We start from the raw sequence: 26,604 nt of genomic DNA, 5'->3' as shown, positions 1-26,604 counted from the left end.
TTGTAAAGTCTCCATTGTGACGCGTCCTTGGTATCAAAGGCTAGTAACCAGGCAGCTGCAGCAGTGCACTCATGGACACCGGAAGGGGAGGATCCCTGCTTGCGGGTGGAACTGGGGACAAAGAGAGGCCGAAGCTGCAGGAGCTTAGCAGGCTCCAAAAAAAAGAAGGGGCAGGGGTGGGCCTCTGGGGACAAGGCGAGTAAACAAACCAAACGAAAAGTGGACTGAAAACGAACTCCAGACTGGCTTGAAATTCAGATTCCCATCCATTTAATGTCTTACCCTTACCTTCCTTTGCGAGCAACTTCCTGCCCTTTACACCTTGGGTCTCCTCTCTTCTCTCGCAATCCCTTGGGCACCTCACTTTACTTTCCCCAGCTCTTCATCCTCCTTTCTTACTTCACTCCTTCCCTCGTCTCTCTTCTATCCTCTCCTCTCCCTTTCCACTTCCTTCTATTCCTTACTTCTTTATCTTCTCTCCCTTCCCTCCATTCCTTTCTTCTGTACCTCTTCTATGCTTTCCCCTTTCACCCCCTTCCTTTCTTTTTCTTTTCTCTTCCCCTCTCCTCTCCCAACCCCTCCACTGTCCCTTTCTACTCCGTTCCCCTTCTCTTCCTTGCATCCCCATTTCATCCTTTTTTCTCATCTGTCCTTCCTTTCCCTCCATTCCTTTGTTATCTACATCTGCTATCTTCTCCTGTCCCTCCCACCTCCTTTCCTCATCTCTCCCCTTCCCTATCTCCTCTCCCCTTCCTTGTTCTCTCCCCTATCTCTCCTATTCCCATTGCCCCTTCTCTTCTCTTCTCTCCCTTCCCCTTCTCTTTCTTGCTTCCCTATCTCCTCTCTCCCCTCTCCCTTCCGCTTCTCCCCACTCCTTTCCATTTCCTCCATTCCTTTCCTCCCTACCACTTCTATCCTCTCCTTCCCTCACTATATCTTCTATCCTTCCCTTCCCTCACTATATCTTCTATCCTTTCTCATCCCTTCCCCTTCCCTATCTCTCCTCTTCTCCCTTTTTGTCCTCGGTTCCTCTCCCTGTCCCTATCTCTTCCCCCCACTCCACTGCTGTTCTTTTAACTTCCTTACCCTTTGCTTCTCTATCTTTCCTCGCCCCTTCCCTTGCTACACTGTCATTCTATCCTGCCTGTTCCACCCTCTTCCCTTCCCTATCCCTCCCCTCTCCCTTCCCCTATTTCTTCCCTTTCCTCCTATATATATCCTATATATATCCTCTACACTCTCCCTACCTATAGCTCCTCCCATTTACTTCCTTATCTGCTTTCTTCTTTTCTATTCTCCCTTCATTTCAATTTCTGTCTCTTCTATCCGTTCTGTTTCTCTGCTGTCCTCCCCTCTCCCCTTCATTCCCATTCCCTCCTGCCCCCTTTACTTCCCCATCTCTCCTCTCCTACCCACACTCTTATCTATCCTTTCGCATTCCTTTCCCTGTCTCTCTTCTGTCCTCCCCTCTCTTTTCTTCTCCATCTATTCTGCCTTCTCCTCTCCCCTTCACTCCACTACCCTGAACTTTTCCTTCCTTCCCTTCCTCCCTTTTCTTTTCTCCCTTCCTTCCCTATCTTTCCTCTTCTCTCCCCTTCTCAATACGCAGCCCCCCTCTGGATACACAGGTGCTGAGTCTATGTTGTAGCCCTAACTAGAGTTTTGATTCGCATATCTCATCTCTCACACCTCCCTCATCACACTGCTAGGTGCTACTCCCCAAGATAAGGGCACCTCTCTGGTCCCTCACGCACAACACACAAAGGCAACACGGTCAACCGCATACTCCTCCATGATGGCGCTGCCGCCCATCAGCACCCGCACACAGGGGTATGAAGGCCAATATAATTATTACAATGCAAAACAACCCTTAACCTTGTGCTCATAACCCTGTACTCTTCAGCCTGTTCCCATAACCCTGTAGTGTACACCCTGTACTCATAACCCTATATCCATAACCCTGTACTCTTCACCCTGTGCTCCTAGCCATGCATGCCTTGCTCTCACACCACCTCCTGCGGCTCACACTGCCAGGCGCTATGCACCAAGCCAAGGTAAGAGAACTTGTCTGTTCACTCAGGACACCAAAATGCTTGCCACATAGGAACACAACAAATGCCACACTGCCAGCCACGCACTTCCACATGCTGTGTTGTGCTACTCACCTGAAAGAGCGCGTCAGTGCTCCACACACAGGCTGGAAGTGCTAAAATAGACGGATATTTCCCCTCGCCACTGCCAGTAGCCTTGTTGGCTACCTTGAAGTGGACTGATTAGGATAGGAGGGCAAGGAATTTAGGGGGAAGGAAAATAAAAGGAAAAAAAAAACGGAACCTCAAACTTGCAAATGTAGTCGGGGATGGGGTAGGGAGAGAAGAGGGAGGGTTTTGTGTGCCCAAGTACCTGTGACATGAGCGGAGTTTAATGAACTGTACATTGCATTTTAAACAAAGTTTGCATACAATGCATCATGTATGTTGAACCTAAGAATGTACAATTGCCAGTGCCATACTGGACTGTTTGCCACCCTTAAGTATACAAAAATATGATGCATGGAATGCTTGAATTAACCTCAGCCACTGGCAATCGCTCAGGGTCACATCCCCATCCATTATTTTGCACACCATGGAGCCTCAGATTGGACCCTACCATATGCAAATCAGTCTTGACCATGCTTTAATGGGAACACTTCAGTCCGAAGTGCCAGGCCAGGTCCTCTCTGCACCAGAACACAAGCAACCCAGGACCAATTTCGCCCTAGGTGGGTCTCATCAGCCACCTACAGCTTGGTTTCATTCACACAGTGTGCAAGGGACCCACGCCTGGGCATACTCATGTCACTTAGAGTGACACAGGTAAGTATACAAAAAAGTGATGAATGGAATGCTTGAATTAATCTGGCCGCATCCCAATCCAGCATTATTTTGCACACCATGGAACCCCAGTTTGGACCCAGCCATATGCAAATAAGTCTTAACCATGATCCAACTTTTACACCACTACAATGCCAAGTGTGTGCCCCTTAGCAGCTGGATAAATAAACAAAATTAGGTGTGTGCAAGGCAAGCAGATTTTTTGTGGAAAAACACAACTTCGGCCCAATCAAAACATGTACTCCTGGCTCCAACATGTAGGCAGAACCAAAGCCCCTCTAGTAATCCTCACATAATTTCCATGGCAGCTGCGCTGTCAAGCCAGTCCGTAAACAAATATAGGCTTGTCAAGAGTATAAACATCCTTTCAAGAACAAGAGAAGTATATTTTAGAAGTTATAGTGCGTATAACATACAGCCCTGCTCTCGGTATCTCGGGTGGGACTAAAGCCCTTTCAGCGTTGAGCGCCTGCATGGTGATGATGTGGTTGGTATACCCTATCATAACGCCACCGCTCTACCATGGAGAGCTGGAACGATCATGCCAATAGCCAGAGAAAAGAGTAACAGGGGACTCCATGTCCAGATGCTCAAACTATCTGCTTTACCTGCACTTTGGGGGAACCTGTCAAAGGCTCCCACCCAACCCCTAAAGGAGGGCAGAAAATGCGAAACATTCAGGGGTTGAAGGAGTTCAAATGTTTACTGCCAGCTTACCGTAGCCAACACTTTACCATAGCCGTGGAAGTCACAGCAATGTCTCCAAAGGATCCCAAAACCATACTCGACCATGTGCACCAGTCCCACAGGAATGACCGCGCTTTAAGATGCTGACCCTGATATTGATTTATAATGTGAGTGGTATTGATTTATATGGTGAGGGGTCTTTCTCTGGTGTGGGAACAAAGATGATAATATCCTCCCACACCGACATTGGTAAATGATCGATTTCATGAGCTTCCAGGCGAACATCTAGGAACCTGTCCATGAGGATGTCTGCATAGGTAGATTTCAACAGGGAGTGCCACTGCTCGCAATCTTCCCTCTCATCGTGCTGCTTCGCACAACCACCAGCTTTTCTTTAGTGAGTGGGGAATCAAGTGTATCTTTTCGTCCCAAGGACAATTTAGGGAGTCATGCAGCAGCGAGGTGGCCAAACACCCAAGTGGTATCAGCTCCTGTGGTTCTACAGACAGATTTCTCCAGGACCGATAACATGTTTCACGGACGCCCACCTGAGATTACACTTTTTTTTTCTTTATCTGGCTGTAATCATAGCTTCTCTTCCATTGGTTTCCAATTCATGCTTGACCCTGTATGCACTGGATACAGACCGCCATAATTCCCACCTTCATAGCCTCCGATTCAATAAGAACGGCTATGCCCCGCTCAATAGTGAAATATGTCTTGTGGGTATCCCAGTTGGATTCCTACTAAGCACATCACCTGGAAGACCTAGAGTGATCAAATCTTAATCTATCCTGGTACTGGATTATTCTGTTGCTGAGTAGAATGAGTAAGCATTTCAATGAGGGTAAGAACCGCAACCTCCTCTGCAGCACCATCATCATTTCTGAGCGTGCACCAACTTCTCCCATTCTTGTGCCCTGCCAAGGCCAGCATCTAACCTATAGCCCTCTTAGTGCATAATTACCAACTTGGGCACTAACCATCAGGCATCCAAATTTGGATAGCCACATCCAACAGGCTCAGAAAAACAAATGTCGGTCCTTAATTTTAGGGGAGTGTACATTACCCAAGAGTTAGCCATATGCCAACATATATCCCACTGAGATCAACTACCTTTTAGGTTACCTTCAAATGGACTCTCGGGCCACCCACAACACAACTCCTCTTAAATTAGTGAAGTACGAGGATGAAAAAAGTGTACTCTCCATTTTGTAGCCCGCTTGGCCTAGGTTTGTGCACATTCAAGAGGGTATTCCGTAGGAAAGTCACTTTAATCTCCCACCTTTGTAAGAAAACACCTTTTTTCTTTTTAAGACAAGCCTCAGGATAGTCTATGTCGTTGTCTGGACTTGGCTACCTTTAATTCAGTTTATCTACCCTAGGTTTAGTAGTCAGTGTGTTAAATATCTCCCACTGACACGCACAATTCCACAATTGCATTGCTGTATCCGAGTGAACCTTGCAAAGCACTGACAATCCACCATCCCTAAACCTGGAAAACATCAAAGCCACAAAACAGCTCTGCCTCCATGTTGGTTTAGGCTAGCTAGCAGATTGTGGAATCTTGCAGGCAGAGCCCTATTGTAGTGTAATCCCTCTTGTGGCTCCAAAGGATGGCGGCTGCTGCTGGGCTTGAAGTAGTTGGTAGACGTGTTCTAGTAACATATTGTACATTAAACCTACCTCCATACTATACAGTGGGACAAGTTGGTTCACTGATCACAGAGTGCACTCTAGAGCATTGCGATTCATCCTTTGTTTGGTGCAGCGGCACAGTGATAGAAGCCATGTAGCAAGCGGAGGAATCACATCCACAGAGCCTCTGAACAGTCTGTAGCATGCAGAGCTCTGCGCTTGTCGCCTACAGGCTACTGTGTAACCAGCGTCTGAGGTGAGCGGTTGCAGTTTTATTTTTAGGCAGCTGAAGAGGCCTGACACCAGTAGTGCTGGAACAGTGGGGTGCTGCCATCACTGAAGTCATTTGGATTGTGAAAATCCTGTCACACAAAGAACACGTGTGACTAAGTATTTAGCAGGAAAGTGTTAAGGGTTTAGTATGTTGTTGGTAATGCATTTTGGAGCACAGTGTCGTAAATATATTACTAAAGTATTGTGTGGTAACGCACTGTTGTACAGAGACCACATTTTCCACTGAAATAGTGACTACATTTGCACAGATATACAGTTAAACTGATGAAACTATATAGAGCACAAATGCAAATGTGTAGACAGCAGGTTTCAGGGAATAATTATAATTTGCGCTTCACTAAGTGTCTTCATTTGTTTCATCCCATTAAGATCTTTTCCATCACCAGTTCAAACTAACACAAATACCCGCTTCATTTGTGTATTCCTGCCCGCTGATATTTTCTATTTACAGGTTTTTAAACTGTGTTGTTAAATAGAAAATTATATCCTACAGCCTTTCCTTTCGCACTGCCTGTACTCCAGCAAGATTGCCACATAGTTCACTTTACAAAATCTATGAACTGGTTGGATGAAAGGCAATATATAAACACAAACAATTGGTACAGAAAAGCACATCAATAAAAACGTCAGCACAGGGTCGTTTCTGGTCTTTTATTTTCAGATGTGCTTGATATGCGATTGATAGAACCAGCCAACGCGTTTCGCCCAAACATGGGCTTCTTCAGGGCAATAAGTTTGTGGTTTGAACTAAATCCTCAGTAGTTGGATCAAGTAAGGAGAATCAGATTCTACTCGACGTGCTGGCTACAGGACGCGTTCCGGACACGGCTCTAATCTAGGAGACAGCGAATACCGAAATATAGTACACCGCACTGCCTAATCACAAAGGACATCTCTCCACCTCGAGATTTCATCACCTCGTCCTAGATCGGTTTTAATCTCCTTACACCGGAGAAAAAAACAGGGTGGAGGGATGCAGAAGCACACATGAACCAACCGACCATGTATCATAAAGGAAGGGGTGGAACAATCAAGCAGAACGAAGCATCCTGCCCGGGAGGGAGCGAAGCGGACACCCTCAGAAAACAAGGGCGGGCCGTGAAGGAATCTGCAGCTAGAATCGTCTCTACCAGATACATCGTTACCGAAGGTAAGTAACTTGTACATCTGATAGAGACTACTAGCCGCAGATTCCTTAACGTAGAATAGATACCCTAGCCATACCCAGAGGGGAGGAGGGCCTGCGAGAGATCCTCCCCAGTAGGAGGAAACACAGGGCCCCAGCAGAGGACGTGTCACAGGGACAAGAAGGGCGGCCCAGAAAAGCAATTCCTCCGCTGTAAACTAAGCCTGCCATCCCCGAATCCAGCTGGAGGAAGAAATGGCCAGCCCCGGGAATGGGGGAAGATTGACAGATGAGTGGGGTACCTGAGGCGCCTCTGGTGAAGGCTGAGGCCACGGGGATGGCGAAGAGCCCTCCCTGGAAGACGCCGGGGAAAAATCCACAAAACGGCGTCCTGTCTCTGTGGAAGAAGAAACAAAAAGTTGACGAACCTCCGGAGAGGAGGGGGCCTCAGGAGGGTCGACGACCCAACGCCGTGGAGTCCGCCACAGGCGTCAGTGTGACATCAAGCGGCGTCGGAGGGAACGCCGAGACGACCTCCTCCACCACTTGCGCCCCAGGAGAATGGCTCCAGTGCGGCGAAAGAACGGCGCCGAAAAGGCGCCGACTCGACCTCCGACGAAGCAGCCGCCTGCGTGGAGAAACGAGAAGGACCCAGGGACGCGCCCCGGCCCCTAGCCAGCACCTGTGGCGCCGCCAGGCCCGACAGCCGTCGCCACCTGAGTGGCAATGGCTCGGCTTCAGGCAAGGCCGCCGCCTGTCCAGAAGACCGAGGGGAACCCGGGGACGGGCCCCGATTAACTCCGGCGACACCACAGGGACCCCCTCGGGGGTTTGCGGCGAGGCAGAGGCACCGTGGGCCAAAAAGGGGAACCCCGCAGGGCCGCACCCTGACGACACCGCATCTCCAAAACACCTGAAGCCAAACCCGTCGGCTCCAGGGCCGGAGCGACCGGTGACACCGCGGAAGGCCCCGCACGTGGCAAGGGATCCGCGGGCGTCCCAGGAGGAGGAGGGGCCAAGTATGCCTGCAGAGTTGCAGCACAGGCCTCCATTTGGGCCCCAGTCGCCCCGGCGCCGGGAAACGGCGGGTAGGGTGGCGACGAATGAGGCCGCATGTCCCGCGGAGAACCCGCGCCCTCCGCAGAGCAGGGACCAGACCTAAGGGACAAGCTGTATGACTTACAGCAGGGCGAGCAACGCCCTAGGGGCCTCGGTGACGGGCGATGTCGGAAGCGAAAGCAGCGATTCATGGACCCTTCCGCGGGGGACGGACGCAGAGTTGACACCGACCTGGACAACCGGGCCGAAAGGAGCTTCATCCGGCGCTCCCACCGGGACTTAGGCTTCAGATGCTGGCAAGCGTCGCAGTCCGTGGAATCATGGTGCTCGCCCAAACACCACATGCAAATCGGATGAGGGTCCGTCACAGACATCTGACGCGCACAAGACTTGCACGCCTTAAAGCCCGAAGGCATTCGCACACTGTCCCACCACGCGAAGTGTGAAAAAGAAGGCCTGAAAGCAGGCAGGGACACAATAAGGATCAGTGTTGCACGCAGAAAAGAAGGAAACTGATGTCAGCGCGCCGGGGAGGGTCTTATGTGACCTCGCTGACGTCATGCCCGTGGACGACGTCAGGACAGAGTCGCGTGGTACTGCCCCCGGCACGCAGAGATGCTAGGGCAAAGAAAGTTTTCCGGGTCCAGTCTCACGCCTGGGGATAATTCTACGTTAAGGAATCTGCAGCTAGTAGTCTATCAGATACAGATAACATGGGGAATCAGACACAGACATTTGTCTGTGACATTCCTCACGAGGTTTAAAACCTTTAGGTTTGTTAGGGGAAATATCCCTAGCACACTGGGAATAATTGCTCAAAAAAGGAATAGACCAAAAGTTGAAAAGATGGCCAAAAAGTGACCAGATAATTCTCCAGATCTGCGCTGCTGGTGGTGAAAGAAAGGAACTGATGTCAGTGCGCTGGGGTGGAACATATGGGCCACTTCCAAAGTGAATTGGTCAACTCAAAAATGGTTGTGCAAAGGTACTGCTCAAGATTTTACGGAACTAGTCTGACACTGGGTAATATTCCAAGGCAAGGAATCTGCGGTTAGAATTCTCTATCAGAAGTAATATGTGTCGTGGTTGACACATTCCCTGATAATGCTTCAATTCTTCAGAGTCGTCTTATTAACAATGAAAAGTTTACACTGTGCAGCCGTCAAAGGGGAAAACATTAACACTTGGCCCTAAGAGGACAACCGCTTCCACCAAAAATGGTTAGTGTTCTTGATCCGTCTTGAACTATAAATACATTTATAACAAGATCTAGCAAAGAGGCAGACTACACAGGGCAAACAATAAACAACTATCCTCCTCATAACGTAGAAAACATTTGAGCAAGGAAAAACGTTTAACGTGTAATATTTACAAACGTCCTTAGCTTTCTTTCATCTGGGGTTTGTCAATTTTAGTTTACTTTTAAATTTGGACTCAGTCAAACTAAAACCACCAGCTCCATGCCTCATGGAATAATAGTCGTGGCCTTGTAGAAAACTACCTCTAATTCTCACATTAGCAAATTCAGTGGAGCATGTTTGTTAATGTAAACTTTCAAAGAAGTCTTTGAACTTCAATATTATTTGAGGACCACTAGTGTAAAAAGAGTCATACACATTCTGGCTAAATCATAGGATTCTTCCTAACTTGGAACTCTCTTCGTGCATCACTACTGCACCAAATGATGGCGGACATCTAGGCTGCTGGGTTACTAATTACCTGCCACCAACTTTATGGCAACCTTTCTGGTTGGAGCCTGTCCACCAAGTAGTGACATGTGAGAGCAGGTTCTTTTTGTTTATAATGATTTTTTAAAAAGGTGAACAAGGTGGTGCAAGCTTCTTAGTTTTCTGGTCTCACAAAATAAACTTAAAAGTATACTGCCACATGAAGAATGTCATGGCAAGCAACACTTCATTGAGATCCCACCAAACAATGACTCCCTACCTACCTTTAAACTTCCAGGACAAATGTTAGACAAGACTTATAAAAGATTACTCTAGCTACATTAACTCACATCTCACCCAAATAAAAGTTATTTGCAATGTCATGGAAATATCTCTCAGCAACCCTGCTGTTTCTTTTCCATGTGCAATACTACAATTGGCCAGAATTACCTTTATAATTTCAACCTAAACTTGAGCATACCAGTTAAGGAAGAGTCTTCTGCTCTCGACAACAAACATTTTGGAGTCTTTTTGAAGGATCCACGAATAGTGATAATTCAAGTTAAACAAAAGCAAAATATTAACTGTTGAATAAAAAGTACATCATACCTGCCGGCAAATCGAGTTCTACACCAACCCATGTTCCCTCTTCGAAGTGTGTTGGGCCAACATATCTAACTGTTCCAGTCTTATTTGAACCAACGGTGACATATTCACCCTCCTTTAGCCAACTTAAGGCTTCAAGTCCTTCCTCAGAGTCAGCTGTCACTCCCACTTGGTCTTCAATATCCTCCAAACCGTCGTCATGCAAGCCTTCTCTGCTTCCTTTGGTTTTGCCACCCTTTACCAACTCGCTTGCACTTAACAAACCTCCCGATTCCTCTCCCAGCATACGAGTGAAAGACTTGAGCTCTGATGTTTTGACCTTTTGGATTTTAAATGGAGAGGGTGCTACTTTGGGCTGGGATAACAAATTGGGATTAAGTTGTGGTTTTGATGCTGTCAGTTCCAAAGATGGAAATGGTTTCAAAGACTCATTTTTGGTCATTATTTGTCCAGTGATAAATTGCTCTTGGGTAGCAGTATGTTCTTTTGTGGTAGACATCAAGGGCTTTTGTGACACCAGTTCATTGTTTGGCACAGGCCTAGAATGAATACGTGTTTCATCTGGTGGCATCAATACATCGCTTGATGTCTGGTCTTTGCTAGATGGAGTTGCCATTCTTAACTCAAAAGTGGAGTCTAATATGTCATTACCAGATACTTGACCACTCTCAGTAGGTTTCACGTGGATAGGCATAGCCACCTTATTAACCTCAGTGTCTGTTTTCCTAGCTTCTGGATTTGAAGTTGCTTCCAGATGTGAAGAAAGTTGAGGCTCGTATTTTATTTGACTAACTGAAGCTGATGGTTCCTCACTGGTTACAGTCATTAGACTGCCAGCAAGTGAGGTATCAGCTCCTGTCATCGGTGCATCAGAAAGAGTTGTTGTAGAAACGCTGTGGGAAAAGTAGCCACTTGAAGATTCACTAAGCGGGCTGGGGGGCCCTTCCTGGAGTTCCTGGCCAGTAGCATCTGCCATTGGTTTTTGCAAAGGCACAGTCTGGATTTTCTCTGGATTCTTATGCTGGGGCGGCACCACAATTTTAGATGTGGTGATCAAATGGTCCTCCTGAGTCACCAAAAAGAAAGATAAAGCAACATCAAATTAGAGTTATTAAAGTGTATAAATGACTAACTAAATAATGTTCTTTCTACATTACCTTCAAGGTTTATGCAATATATTGATAACAAAATGTATGTTTATTCATGCACTGCTTCCAGAATAGCCAAAGGTAATGGACATGAATAATGCATTTTTCATCCATGTTATAACTTGCTTTAATGCAATAGACTACTCAATTATTCCAAAGTCTGACACGACTAGCTAAAAAGGCATCCAGATCAAAAAGGAATCTATGAAACATCAAAAGCAGCAAAGCAAAAACATTAAAACAATCAGAAAACATGAAATGCAAGATTTTGCACGTAAAGTGGAAAAGTAACTTCAAACTAATATCCAGAATATTTATTGTAAATCACTTGACACAAACAATTAATGTCATTCTTTTATGTGAGGGATTCCTCTCACCCCTTGCTCTCTTTCTCTTTGAGCTGAATGATGAGACACAAAAGCTAAAACACTTGCCTATCACTGACAACTGTTAGCTTAATAAAAATCCCAACCTGATGTCTCAAAACCCCTGAGCACTGTACGGTGACAGTGTAAAGACAACTATTTTGGATGTTCCACCTGAATCTTCCATGCATCCCAGACACTGCTCCGGTGCTAGAGAGAACTAATTTCATGTTTCAAAAACTTTATTGGTTTTTGCTACATTTCAACTATGAGACAGACATTACTGTCTACAACATCAACCGAAGAATTCTCTTTCAGCCTTCCTATAGACCTCCATAATTCCCCATTCTCACTTCACTACTCCCCATTTAAGCCCAACTCTCCCTGCTGAGTCACAGCTGATCATTACATTCCAGCAAATCCGTTTGAGGTTGTGTTTGTATTCTTCCTCTTCCCATTTTCTTTGTGGAATTCTGAGAAACTTAAATCTATCAGGGTACGTCAGCACTCAGTAATCCTATGCTACAAGACCCCACATTTACCTAAAAATATTCTTCTTTGTACACTATATCCCAGTTTTGCTACTTCTAGGAAGGAGCAGAGTCTCTGAACCACATTTCAATAGACGGTATGTGAGGGGTTTTCCACAGTACAAGGATTCTTAGTTTCACTGCTAACAAAAGGTGGGAACCATCTTCCCCTTAGATGAGTGGAAGGGAGAAGCCATTTCCAATTGCTGTCCTAGCAGTATTGTTTTGAGACATGAGATAGCTCAGATCCTGTATCTAAATTTATATTATCTAGAACATTAGACCAAAAAACTGTGATTTTTGTACCCGACAAGAGGATATACATTATCGTTGCCCTGTTTTTACAACTCCTCCAGCATGTATCTTTAAAGGTTTGGTTGACAATGCGATTGCTGAAGTTTAATACCATGTACACAGGATCTTAAATAGAACCTCTCTGCCCAGTGCGCATTTGGCACTCATTTTTCAATGTACTTTCTCTGTCCACAAGAACTATTTTCAAGCCTTACTTGAGAATTCTAAAATAAATAGTCCCTTATAAGAATGTGTATTGCCAACTTGCAGTCAAAAAGATAACACTGAAGAAACTTATCATTCTTTGAGAGTAGACAGGAACTTGAACACTTTATGGTTTAAAAGAAGTACAATCTCGAAGTCACCTCAGTTTCAAATCCAAAAAGTGCATGCTATAACAATTTTCATAGTTTTGTCCTCAATTCACAAAGAATTCGAAAGCCCTCCTACTCCTTATAATATGGGTCACATTATAAAATGTAAAAAAAATATGCCAAATAAAATTGGGTAGAGGAAGAAGGGAAACCACTTGGGGATTACCTCACCCTAAGAATTCTGGTCACCCAAGTAGTAAGTCGGGTAATAGTAATATGAAGGCTGAATCAGTGGAAGCACGCTAGTGCACTGGAAAGAAAGAGCGGACGTAACAAAAGATAAGTTATTCCACTCAAACTGCTGTTCCTTCAAAGTAATACTAATTGGCAGTTTCCAAGACATCATTGTGTATCGGAGATACTGCTGAAACTGAAGACTAATGCTGTTCTTCTGTCATAGTAAAAAAGATAAACTTCTGCATGTGGGTGAATAAAAAGGTAAAAAGAATAAAATCTACTTGAATAGGTCTATCATAGTTATCTAGAAAGTCCTACTATAAACCTACGCTCGTAAGGTCACTAGTAAATTCCTTAACTTGAGGCTGCTTTTAATGTAATTCCAAGAGTTCTTTCATGTCACATTCCCTGTTTAAATTAGTCTAATGCACGGCAAGCTGGGAGAGGATTTGCTGCTGGGAAAATTATTTGATTTAGATTCCCAACAGAACACTGCATGTGACATAAAAACCTTCACAAAGCCAGGGGAGATGTATTATGCACTGTATCGGTCAGCACCCAAGATGGAATCAGCACAGGCATCCAGGCTGGCGCGGACAGGACTGCTCGCCTCACAGCAACCCATCACGAAAAAATCTTTCGTTTGCAGAAGGCGACATACGTGCTTAGGCGTCTTTGATGCCCTGACTAATCAAGCCAACAGGGACAAGCTGTAAAGGAACTTGCAGCACAGCGGGTGTGGATATACAAGCACAAATATTTGCTGCTAACAGACTAGAATGAACTCTTCTACTGGTGCAATTCAATTGCTCATTTTAAAGCCCTTGGAATGGTATGATCTTTGAAATTAGCATGCCAGGGTGGAGGGAAGGACAAAAAGCGGTTTGTCCTTATATTGGCGAACCAGAGGGACCAGTTAGAAGAATTGGTGTAATGGTGATGACTGGCATTCAGAGTGCTAAAATTTTTAAAGAGATTTCAGGTTCAGAAAAAGAGCTTCATTTTTAACGCTCTATCCCCGGCATTAAAATATTATATTAAGAAGGCAGATGGTTAAAATTACAACGTTTGGAGGGTGAAAATGCCTATGTGCTGCCGTGCTTAAAAGGAACAAATTCCTCATGGACCTGTAGATGACCAGTACAAATGTTTTTTCCAAAGCCTCTCAAATCATTTGAAGTAAAAATGCCATATCTGCTTCCACATCAAATACTGTGATTAGAACTAAAGAAAACACCATTTACCTTGTGAAACAATACTTACGGTGGATATTACATCTTTTTGCAGATTCCCCACCTTATGAATATCCTCCAGGCATCAGACAAGGTCCAGAACATTTTTCCTAGCAACAGCTCTTCAGCTGTGCCTGGTGACACCATCTCACACGACTTCACCCCCCAGTGTGTGATGGCATTCAGATACATAAAGAGTCTACCGGTGTCAGTTTCAGGAATGTTTTCCGTGGCCCATCGAGGTGTGTGGTAAAGAACCAACTGGGCATGACAATCAGCGACAATCAGAGTAAAAGACAAATCAGCATATCCAGAGATTTTTTTTTATCATTAATGGCAGTAACAAGGGGAGGAGGAGGTAATTTGGTTAAATGGAAACTGGAAATTTTAAAACTTCTTGAAAGTTGTGCTCCAGAATCTCACCCAACACAGTGATATTCTACTTTATTAATTCAGAGGGAATCCCATGGTGACAAAATATCATTGGCAAATGTAAGTAACTCTTTCTTCTGATGGATTCGTCTTCCTGCAGATCCCTCGCATCATGATTCAGTCCCAAAGCAATACCCGCAAGGAGGTGGGACTGAGCATTGCTGATTAATTAAGGAAGTCATGCAGTACAGGCCTGGGAAAGTATCTGTAACTGCGAGCATGAGCTGTAAGTCAATAATATTTAGCAAAGTATGTAAAGATGATCACATGGCTGCACAGCAAATGTCATCCTTCGGGATGCCCCTGCTGAGTGCAAGAGATAACTTCAACATGGACTTTGTAGAATACCAGCCATAGGATCTCTCGAGGCCATGGACAAGAAGATCTTAATGCAAAGGGGAATCCAATGTGAAATCATTCAATTGATAACCACTTTACCATTCTTAGCAAAGCCTGCAAAGAGCTAATCATACCCTTTGTCTTGTCGTGTAAAACACCACACACTTGAGGTCCAGTCTACTCAGTAGCTCCTCTTTGGTGAGGTGAGGAGGGGGGAAAGAAGGTTGGCAGAATGATGGATTCGCCCATGTGGGAGGCAACACAACTATCGCAGAAAAGAAGGACAGGCGTGAAGCACCAGTTCATCAAGCTATAACACCCTTGAATGGTGGCTGAACTAAAAGAGCCTGCAGCTCAAAAACCTTATAGGCTGAAGTAATCGCCACCTAGAAACCGATTTCAGAGACAGAAGCCAAACTGGGCAATTGTGCATTGGCTCAAATGGGGATTCTAAACCCACTGTGAATAGAGTGGGAGTAAATACGTAAAGTATACCTTCAAAAAAGCACACCACAATTGGTAACAAATACAAACGGGTAGTCAGAGAATCACATGAAAGACTTGAAGGAAGCTAAATAGCCCTTTTACTGTAGTGACAACTAAACCCTGCTGGGCAAAAATGAGCTCAAACCGCAGAACATCTAAAAGGTGGAATTGAAAGGGGTTCGGTCTTCCTGCCTCATATCACTCCACAGACCTACTTCACTGACTTGTATAAATGGATTTCATGGCACATTTTCTACCAATCAAGGTAACATCATCTGCTTATCTAGGTAAAAAGAGGGACTCTAGCTGTTACACTCATTCACCAGGCATGCAGGAAAGTCAAAGTATTTGCAAACGTGATGTGAAAGATCTGACCACCCTGTCGTGAGAGCAGTCCACCCTGTGTAGAAGAGGAGGCAGAGTACTGATTTACAACAAATCAGCATATTAAATTTTCTTCGCCAAATCTTAGGCGCTCAGGATGATATGTGCCCAATTGTCCAGCAACTTCTGTAGGACTCTTGACAGAAGTGGGATTGTTAGCAATTGGGCAAAGCACAGAACCATTCAGAGGGAAGTGTAAGACTAAAAACAAAGTAAACTTTCTGCCCATAGCTGTGGCCAAAAGGTCCATGCTTGGCACCCCAATATGGAGATCATTTCTGTTATATCTGGATTAAGCTTTCATTCAAAGCAGAGATCATAGCATCCATGCTCATAAAGCAAGTGCCAGCCCGGTGGGCCTCAAAAGGGAAATGCCCATTGCAGAGCCCTCCCTCACACCCATGTCACCTCCCAGCACAGAATACAATGTTCACATTGCTCTTTGTTCATGAAAGGGATGGGGTTTATGCTATTTTAAAGAACTTGAATGGTACTTCCTGCGATGGACGGAAGGAAGGCCTTCAGAGCAAGGATGACTGCTCACAGCACCACCATATTTGTACCAGGACAGGCCCTGCGCTGAAATGTTGCCCAGATTAGTGCCCCACTCCAGTGAGGAGGGGCCCAGACCTGCAATAGCCTACGACTGCGGGTGACTGAAGAAACACACCACACACATATTGGAGGAGCACACTCACTAGTGCTGATCCAGAGAAAGAGTTATACATTTACATCTGAGCCAAGAGACATTCCTGATTCTGGGCCTCAGCCATGTGGCATCAATAGGATGCACAAGGACATCTGTGGTCACCAGCGTTGGACTTACAGAACTGGTGTCTGTAATACACTCCGAAATTTTCAATCACATTGAGAATATGTGCAGTCCTCTGAGAGGGGGTGGGGCGTGGGGGGGAAGGGAGTCAAAACCTTCATAAAGGTTATGTCTAGCACTGCACACATGTTGGTCAATCTTTGCATAAACATGAGGTAAGACTTCAGGGTATCAATGGGTAAGTCGTACACAAACAACATAGTGCTCTGAACATGTTCTGTGACCAGTGCAGGTGACCCTCCTTTTACCAATAAGTCCAAATTCAGAGATACATGAGCTACTAGACCTTCTCAGTGAAGCTGCCACCACCATGACCACAGCCACCACCAACTTGGTGAATACTTGTGGGGCAGCAATCCAACCAAATTGCACAAGTGTGAGCCAGAGATCCTACAGTGAACCACAGGTAGTGCCCGTGGGCGGGGAAGATTGGCAGGTGAATGCAGGTGACCTGAAGGTCCAGGGACCCCAACCAGTCCCCCGAGTAGAGGCCCACAAGAACCTGACTCAACAACAGCATTTTTTTTTGTCAAACGTGTTTATTAGCATTTTACATGTACTGCGAGACAATGCAGACAGATAGTATATACAAGATAAGCTTACAAAGCGTGGCAGTATGAGGAGCTCAGAATTGACATATCCCAGCATGTTCCCCAAAAGAAAAAGAATCTACAATAACAAGTACAGATTCTTAAATTATACAGGCGAGGAGTAAGTGTATCTTAGAAAGGAAGATATACCTATAACCCGTCTTTTGCGACAGGTTTTGTCTCTACTCCTTCCAATGGGGAACAACAGCATTTTTAACATGTCAGGCCCAATGAATGGATTCAAAAGGCGCCAGCTTAGGATGGGCATCAAACCTCTGTCTTTTTTGAAGCCCAAGAAATGAAGGAAGTAAAACCCTATGCCCTATTCCTCCAAACGCACCACCTCTATGGACTCTTTTTCAGCACAGCAAGAACTTCTGCCTCTAAAATCCAAGTGTGTTCTGGTGGGCAGCCTGGAAGGGTTCACCAAATGATCTAACATGATTATATTCCAATTGGAGGACAAATGAGACACTACATCCACTGGAGGCTGGTGGGGTAGAGAGGAAGAGCAGTCAAAGAGGATTTGAGCCAGCAGAGCCTGAAGTAGATGGCTGGGATTGGAGCCGTTGCTGATTTTGGCATTACTTGGATTACCCCTGACCGCAAGAGTAGTACATCTATTGGTCTTTTTTTGACTCTACTGAGATGGTTGCCACTGATGGGGCTGCTGTGCTCTTGAGAAGCTCTAAAATTTTCGATACAGCTGGTGAAACTGCTGTGCCAGGAATGCATACCGTTGTGTGACTGCTATTGAATCACTCCAGAGAGGAGGTGGCTTCTCTTTGAGTAGCTGTTCTCCATCAAAAGGCATGTCCATTAGAGCCAGTCGTCCTTTTCCCGAGAAGCTTGTGGAGGGCATTCAAGCTTGGCAGTGCATGGTAACACCTATGACCAGGAATAAAGGTGCAGAATAACAGTATCTAAGCTGCACTTAGAGAGGTGTCCAGTACATTGCTAAATCCCCCCCAAATGTTTTCATCTGGCTGGGAAGTCTGATGATGGCCATTTTTGCCAGCTCCATAAAGTATGGACACAGTGGCTAGCAGGCACAAGGTATTAGCCATTAGTGCTGAGCTGACAGAGGTTTTTAGCCTATAGAATTAAGCCTCTTAGATGGTCTGGTGGGGCTGTAGGAAAGGTGCTCTGGTTCTATTTGGTGGAAGAGGCTAAAATCACCAGAATCTTGGGAGAGGCATTGAATGACAGAAACCTTGGCCCACAAGGTGCAGTCTGTGTTGTTGTACAGTTTGTGGATTGCTGAGCCTGAGAAGCTTTTCTTCCAGGCAGCCAAAACTGACTTAAAAAGCACCATAGTGAACTTCAGCAACGATTCTGAGACTACAGAGGATAACTGCAAGATTTCAGTCAAATGTAACCCTTCACCCTCAGTGGTGGGCAGAGACCATTTCAAAGCCTCTACAGCTTTTTGTACCACCAAAGTGAGCAGACCTCATATGAAAAAGTCCTAGTGAGGTATGGGATGTCCACAAGCATTTTGTAATTCTAGATAAAGGCTAGCATTTGCACTGTGATATGGAGGAGGTTGCCAGCTTCTGAGTCATGATTCTCTGTCTAGCTACAGTCTATGTCAGGCAGAGCAAGAGCAACAGAATCTGATCTGAGAAGTTCCTCCATTGGGGTGACCTTTGGGCACCACAAAGCTCCCTGCTAGGGGTTATTAATTGAAACTAGAAGCCACGGACTCAACATAGTCTCCTACGCCAACGACACCCAGCTGATTCTCTCACTCACCGACGAACCCAGTCATCAAGAGCAACTTCCACAACGGGATGAAGGCAGTCGCCACCTGGTTGAAGGACAGCTGAATCAAGCTTAACTCAGACTAGACCGAAGTCTTCATCCTGGACCCCACCACCCCTTCTGCCTGGGACCACCCCCGCCACACCCACGGACGAAACCTTGGTATCATCCTGGACTCCTTGCTCTCAATGAACAGCCAAATCAATGCCGTTTCGTCCTCCTGCTTCCACACGCTCCACCTGCTTCATAAGATCTTCAAATGGAATGAAAGACGAGGAAGAGACAGTCATCGGGGAAATTGTATCCAAAAAGTCTCCAAAAGGTCATGGAAGCACATCGTTTCCTCAAGAGAAAAAAAAAAGGGGACCTCTTTTTTCAATGGGGTAGACAATTAGATCATTCTCAGTCAGGAAATTTGCCGGTACAGTCAGGGGGCCACTCTGGGGTGTCCCTATGGGCCGTGGTCAAAAATAAGTTGGTCTCATCTCAGATCGTCTTCACATGCATTGATGTAGCAGGGTTCTTATGTGGAGGGATCATGGTTGGACCTCTGACACCACATGCAGAAGTTATGTGCTTCTGACAAAGACATGTACACAGCATTTATGGCAAAGTTTATACTCGAGGACCTTAGGAAGTGGTATTTAACTTAGTTGCTGTCAAAAGTGGAATAATTTCTTGTGAAGCACCCAGAGACCTACATTGATGAGGAGCAGAAGAACAGGAACGGACACTAGTGCGCCAGTCTGCACCTTATGCATCTCGATGCAGTCATATCTTGGACATACAAAGTTGCGGCTGATGCCAGACAGTATCACCTGGAGACACACTGGAGAGCCATTTATTGGGGAAAAGGTTTCTGAATCCAGGATGGCTCCTGGGAGATATTCATAAGGTTAGGAATCTGCAGGAAGTATCAATCAGAAACAGATGGTTAAGCACTAAATGCATCTAGGTTTAAGTTGTTGTTTGGGGGTTTCAACCACTACTGTTAAAGTACTAGTAATAGTTTCAGGAAAGAAAAACAATTGTGTTTATTAGTACTGTCAGTGTATGGGCTCCAAACATAACACTTAGATGGAAATATTTGTTCTGAGCAAGACGGCTGCAAACTGTGCTTGCAGAGTGAGTTGAAACACTGCTTGCACATATGCAAGGTGTGCATGCAAAGTTTAAGAGTACTCAAAACTTTTTGTATGAAACAAATAAAATTAGCAGATGTCCATAAGTAGCCCTGATGCACCCAACCACATCAAAACATATTTACAGTGACTTTTGCAGGAGAAAGTCTGAAGATTCCAGGGACATCTTCACAATGCTCAAGTCCAAATGAAAATAAGAAAGATTTGCTCATGTGCTTCTTCAAGATACTTCAGGCACTTCAATATTTTCTTCAGTGAACGTCTTTGCAAATAGGGCACAAGGTGGCTGGTGTAAACTGGATTTGCTCACTGGTGTCTCCTATTTGTTTCAGAGCAAAACTTTCTTGAGTTCCAAAACTTACAGAACCAAGATTTCAAGCAGTGACAGGAGGATTGGAGACGAAGATCCACTTTTCAGAACTGAGTGCAGCAGGGATTATAACCATCAGTTTCTACCATGAGTATATTTTGAATCTTCACAAAGTTAGAACATTTCTTTAGCCTGCAGGAACGAGGAAGGAGTCACAGACAAGCAGTCGAGGAGCTAGATCAGGCACTAATGGGCATGTATGCACCAGTGTAAGATGTCAAGCCCTGGCTGCTCTTCTATTCAACAGTAAAAACTTGAGGAATGGGAGTACAAAGACGTTTGTGCACTGTACATAGAATAATACCCGGAGAGACCAAAGCAAACATGCCAGTAGCGTATTAATTGCTCCAGTGGACAAAAGAAATTGTCTAGGATGTCCACCTCCATAGTGGGAGGATTTGCAGCTCCTCTCTACAATACGGTGCCATCTGCCTCCCCCTGCTGGTGGTGGTCCCATCAAACGGCGGCATACCTGGCCTTACCCCATATGCTTGCTAGTCCTAGTGATCTCTTTATGAGGAAGGTACTTTATGGACTCTTACACCATGGGGATGTGCACCCTAACAAGCCACCAACCAAACAGTTATTTACTGGCATTACTGTGAAAGGTACTTGAATTTACTGGATGTATCCATGTTTTATTTCACAAATTTGAATTCAAACAAAGGCTTCAGTGCTTTTTCTGAATTTCATCCCAGGGTCAGTATACAGCATGGATACAAGTAGTTTATTATTAATAAGTATGTGGTATAAGAGCACATAGGCCCCAATTATGGGTTCCACTGTACTGTGGCGGATTCACCAAATCGTAAATGTGCATGTGAATTTACTGTTATTACATGGTAAATCCGACCCAGTACTGTGCAATTACATGTTAAAGTCATGGAATGGGGAATTACTGTGTGGGACATATTTTTTCGGTTGTAATGCCACACAGTATTCCCAATTCAGCAGGGCTTAAAACATACATTTAGCAACCACTTTTAGCAGGTGGTGAATGTTTGTGGTGACTGCTGGGTGGGATGGAGGTTGTGTTACTAGGGGAGGAAAGGGGAAGGTTATTTCTGTCAGGGAGATCATTGTATGCTCATGTGAAGGTAGCACATAAATCAGGCGCCTGGCCTAAACGATTAAAGGTATCCAACATATTGGAGACATTTGAATCTTTTAGGTAACATACAATGTGCATAGCAGCAAACGGCACACTAGGGCAACCATGTCACACACCCAGATGCACCTCTGCTTGCAATAGAGCATTCCCTGCAAACTGGAAGGCATGTTTCTTTTAATTTGACTCAGAAAAGGTGGGGGACGAGTGGGGCCACAAACGGAAGACACGTTCCAATATTTACTGAAAGATGATTTGTGTGACAAGGAGAGCCATTTGCAGCTTGAAATGCAGAAAGTGTCTGGACTGAGAAGCCGCTGTGATCTACAGCGCGCCTCCTGGCATCATTTGCAGGTTTGATAGATCACGTAATTCCAAGTCATTCGCCATTTCTATGTTCTCACTATCTCCAAATCCACTTCCCTCGCTCTCTGGTTCACCCGCAGAATATGAAATTAACTGCACCGCTTGAAAGTAACAGCCCATTTCGATGATATACTTCTGAGAGGCAAAATTTACTAATCCTCAGAGATCAATATTGTTTGCCAGCTTGTGTACTCTAAAAGATTAGAGACTTTTTTTTAAATTGTCCTTTTCTATTTTTATGTGCAAAGTTCCATATGCCACACTTTGCTTTCTCCTTCCATTTGTTACTACGTCATCGTGAATGACAAAGTAAGTTCTTGTTCTGGGAGAAGCAAAACGATATCAAAGCACAGGTTCTTTTCATGGACTTTTATTCTTGTTTAGACCACAGCTGATTACAACTCTAAGCACACAGATGTGTTGTGAGGATGTGGAAGATAAGCAGACGCCTCTAGGACTTATTTAAGGCAATGCGTGTCCCTATAGTCCGTGTCCTCTGTGTTGCATGCACAGGCCACACCTGTATGTAGTGCACAAAGACATAATGAATGAAATACACTGTCAATTAGGTCATATATGATTTATTATTATTAGTGCATTGGTAATGCACATGGCTGCCCATAGTATTTCCCAACGTTAGATCAGAAAAATGTGAGACACCAACAACGATTAAAAAAGTCAGGTCTTGAGTTTCTTATGAAAACCTTGAGGGAAGGGGCATTCGAATTTGAGGGAAGCGTGTTCCAGAGCTTAGGGCAGAGGTATCTACAAGACCAGCCTCCTTCCCTAACCAGCTTCACTCAAGGAGTGATCGCAAGGCCCAGGCTACATGAGCATAGAGCACACTTAGGGGTGGCCAACTTGTTAATATAGTCAGGAGCCCTCTGGGCAATTGCCTTATACATAATACACAGAGACTTAAACTGCATCGTTTTTCAACGCGTAGCCAGTGAAGCTCATGGAAGGGAACAAAAATTGAAACATAACGAATAACATGACGGAGTAGGCTAGAAGTCACATTTTGCATTATCTGCAATATGTTTAAAAGGGACTTCGAAATTTCCACATACAGCCCATTGCCATAGTCCACTGGAAATACAACAATAATGCGGCGAAATAGATAGGTAGGAAAATTATTTCTAGAGGAAAAATGTAATTAATCCCTCACGAGGACTGTAATTAATGTCCAATTATTTGTTCTAACTTAGAAACCAAAAATGTAGTCTGAAGGAATATTTTTATATTTTAAATGGGACAGTACATAAACTTATATATACACAAATTATATATACAAAAAAACACAAAAACACATCAGTACAGAAATAACATTCCTTGTACCCTAATTCATATTACAGATGAGAGAAATCAAAAACAATAATTATCAATGGCAATCCGTATCAAAAGGAAGAAGATAGCCCTAAGAATAACACAACCGAGGGGACATTTCGACCCTCTTCTTAAATTGGAATGTGCAACAATTTCTTTTCAATTCGTTAAAACTTTTAGAGGGCTTCTTCAAACTATGGAGTCGACGCTTTTCAGCCCATATGTTTTGGGCCTCATCAGGATTGGGGCAGAAGGAAACCTCTTTTAAATCCGTCTGTCTCGTAGACAGTGATCAACAGTGTCTGGAGTCACAAATATCCAAACGTAACTAGTTTGTTCCACTTAAATAAATGTCGCAGCAAAACTTCCAGGGCGGGCATATGAATTCTTAAAGGAGATAACAAGAACTCCAAGGCGCAGTCTAGTAATGTTAATTGACTGTCTGGTAAATCAAAGTACTTCAGCACGACGCGCAAGTAAGTCCGTCTGTACCGGTACAGCTGGGTCTCGCGGAGACATAATTCATGAAATACACTGTCAATTAGGTCATATATGATTTATTATTCTTAGTGCAGTTGTAATGCGCATGGCTGCCCATAGTATTTCCCAATGCTAGATCAGAAAAATTTGAGACACCAACAACGATTATAAAAGTCAGGTCTTGAGTTTCTTACGAAAACCTTGAGGGAAGAGGCAGTTCGAATTCCGGAGGGAAGCGTGTTCCAGAGCTTAGGGCAGAGGTATCTAAAAGACCTGCCTCCTTGCCTAACCAGCTTCACTCAAGGAGTGACCGCAAGACCAAGGCTACAAGAGCATAGAGTATGCTTAGGAACATAATGGGTGACCAACTTGTTAATATAGTCAGGAGCCCTCTGGGCAATTTATACATAATGCACAGAGCCTTAAACTGGATCAGTTTTTCAATGGTAGCCAATGAAGCTCATGCAAGGGAACAGAAATTGAAACATAACAAATAACATGACAGAGTGGTCTAGAAGCCACATTTTGCATTATCTGCAATATGTTTAGAAGGGACTTCGAAATTTCCAAATACAGCCCATTGCCATAGTCCAAGCATGAAGTAATTCGGGCCTGCACAACAGTTCTCTGAGCAGGGACTGGCAGAAGCCCCATCATTTTTTGCAGGCTTTTAAGTAGCCCGAACCGAGTGGCGGCAACCCTGTTGATCTGAGAATCTAACCTAAGATTGCAATCTAGATAAAAACGGAGATGCTTAATCACCTGCTTAGGAGAAGGAATGGGGACAAGAGCTTCAGGTCAATCAGACAGGCACCAAGGCAGAGGTTGATCACCCACCACCAGAACCTTGGATTTATTTCCATTCAACTTTAAGCAATTGTTTTTCATCCAGAGCGTCACTGCCACTAGGCAGGGCCTCAACTCAAGGACACGTCTGAACTTAGTAGAGGATAAAGAAAAGACTATTCAGGCATCTTTGGCATAAGAAAACAAGGTAATGCAAAAAGCCTTTACAATTGCAGACAGGGGTTGAAAATATACATTGAAAAGCATAGGACTCATGGAAGAACCCTGATGAACCCCGTAAGGCAGCTTAGAAACTTAAGAGAAGGAGGTACTTGAGATCACCTAAAAAGTTTGATCCTCCAAAAAGGAGTGAAACCAAAGAAGGACACGACCCCATATGCCCCAGTCAGCCAGCCGCTGGAGAAGATCCTCATGGGACACTGTATCAAACGCTGCGCTGAGATCAAGAAGGATCAGTGCAGCAATGCCGCCAGAGTCAAGCGTTGCTCTTAGGTGCTGAGTGACCCCTACTAAAGCCAGCTCCTGGCAATGGCATGGATGAAAGCCAAACTGCAAGCCATCAAGAAGGTGGTAAGATTCCAAGTAAGATGACACGCAATGACCGATATGTGTACCTAATACTTTAGTTAAAGCCGGGAGGAGTGAGATGGGGTGGAAGTTTTCTGGCTAAGCTGCATCAAGGGTAGTTTTTTTTTTTTTTTTAAACAAAAGGTACCACCTGGTGTGTTTCCAGGAAACATGACCCATGGCTTGTGTCAAAGATATATTGAGCAAATCTATCCAGGTAGAGGAGAGTCACTACCCAATTTGAGTACCCGCAAGGGAGCAGGGTTGGATGGGGATCTCAATTTCATAAAGTCAAGCAGTGACTCAAAACTGTGCAAGTCAATTAAAGTAAAAGACTCAAAAGCAGAACTTGCACCTGATTTAGCGACCACGTCTACTTCTTCGTTGACTGTAATAGGGAGGCCCTTGGCTACCGGGGCCTCTAATGAGGCATAGAGGTTAGCAAATTTATCAAAGAAAGAATTAGCCAATTCATGAATTCTTTAGGAGAATAGCAGATCCTTCGGAACCATATGAGCAGGATCAGACAGGGATTTAGCTATTGGAAAACCTCCTTGGCTGGATTCTTACATCAGTTGATTGTATTACTGAAATAGCTTACATGTGCTTCTCGGCAAGCTTTATGGTAAAGATTCCATGAGTTCAGGTACTTCAGTTTATCATCAATGTTATAATTTCTGCACAATGTGTGTGCTTACACAACTTTTTTTAAAGCAAGAGGCTGGGAAGAGAACCAGGGTACCAGAGACCTACTTTTGGAAGCCACAGTTTTTGGGAGGAGAGTATGAAGTGTGGATTCCATCCAATTATTAGCTTGCCTCACCATATTATCAATAGAGCACTCCAACTTTGGAATTCTAGTAGATATTTGGAGATTAAATGCTAACGGGTCCAACATTCAACCATTAAGATATCAGTCAGCTAATTCTTGAAGCGTTGTAAGGCCAGCAGCTTTTATCACCACAATATCCCTTCAACATAAATCTGTCCAATAAAACGCCTGAAGGATTTTGTTTTTCACTTTGTTAATTTCTTGGGTTTTGGATTGTTTGGCTGTATCCTGTGCTCTCTGGCGTTATTACTGCCCCATTCGAACCAGACAAAGGGCATTCCATTCCCGCTATGCCTTATCTGCAGTACTCCCAGAAAAAACTCATGCTGCAAAGCATGCTCTTAAAGATTTTTTTGACCATAAAAACTATTTTTTTTCTTTTGTTTTGAATTAAAATAAAGATACAACAGCTTCTGGAGGCTGTCTCTAGTAGATTATCTCCAACTCTTGCAGTAAAATGTTTTGAGAGAGATGATACATGGGATCCAAGTGAAAGATTTATTTGGAAGCAACCCCTGCTGTTGGCCTTTCCAGTGCTAAAATGGAAAGCTTTAAACTAGCCACAGAAAGATAATTCCCTGTCCTACAGAACAAGGAATGGAAAACAGAATTTACTGGTGTTGTCAGCACTTCCCTGCAGGAAAGGATGTCAGCCCGGGCAAAACAAGATGGAGGATTCTGTATTCATAATGAGATCTAAGTGCTGTAT

At 44.5% G+C, this 26,604-nt stretch overlaps 1 protein-coding gene across 1 annotated transcript in view; it reads right to left on the bottom strand.

Annotated features, from left to right (window-relative positions):
- KIF13B (kinesin family member 13B) overlaps nucleotides 1-26,604 on the bottom strand; it is a 712,974-nt gene that overhangs the window by 8,298 nt on the left and 678,072 nt on the right. The window contains exon 39 of the mRNA XM_085613040.1: nucleotides 9,954-11,016. Within this exon, the coding sequence (XP_085469166.1) occupies nucleotides 9,954-11,016 (1,063 nt within the window). The remainder of the gene's footprint in view (nucleotides 1-9,953; nucleotides 11,017-26,604) is intronic.

The sequence above is a fragment of the Triturus cristatus genome, chromosome 6 (genome assembly GCF_964204655.1).
Source record: "Triturus cristatus chromosome 6, aTriCri1.1, whole genome shotgun sequence".
NCBI classification, from domain to species: domain Eukaryota; kingdom Metazoa; phylum Chordata; class Amphibia; order Caudata; family Salamandridae; genus Triturus; species Triturus cristatus.
Note: the sequence above shows the minus strand (reverse complement) of the source record. Positions and strands in the feature narration are given on the sequence as shown.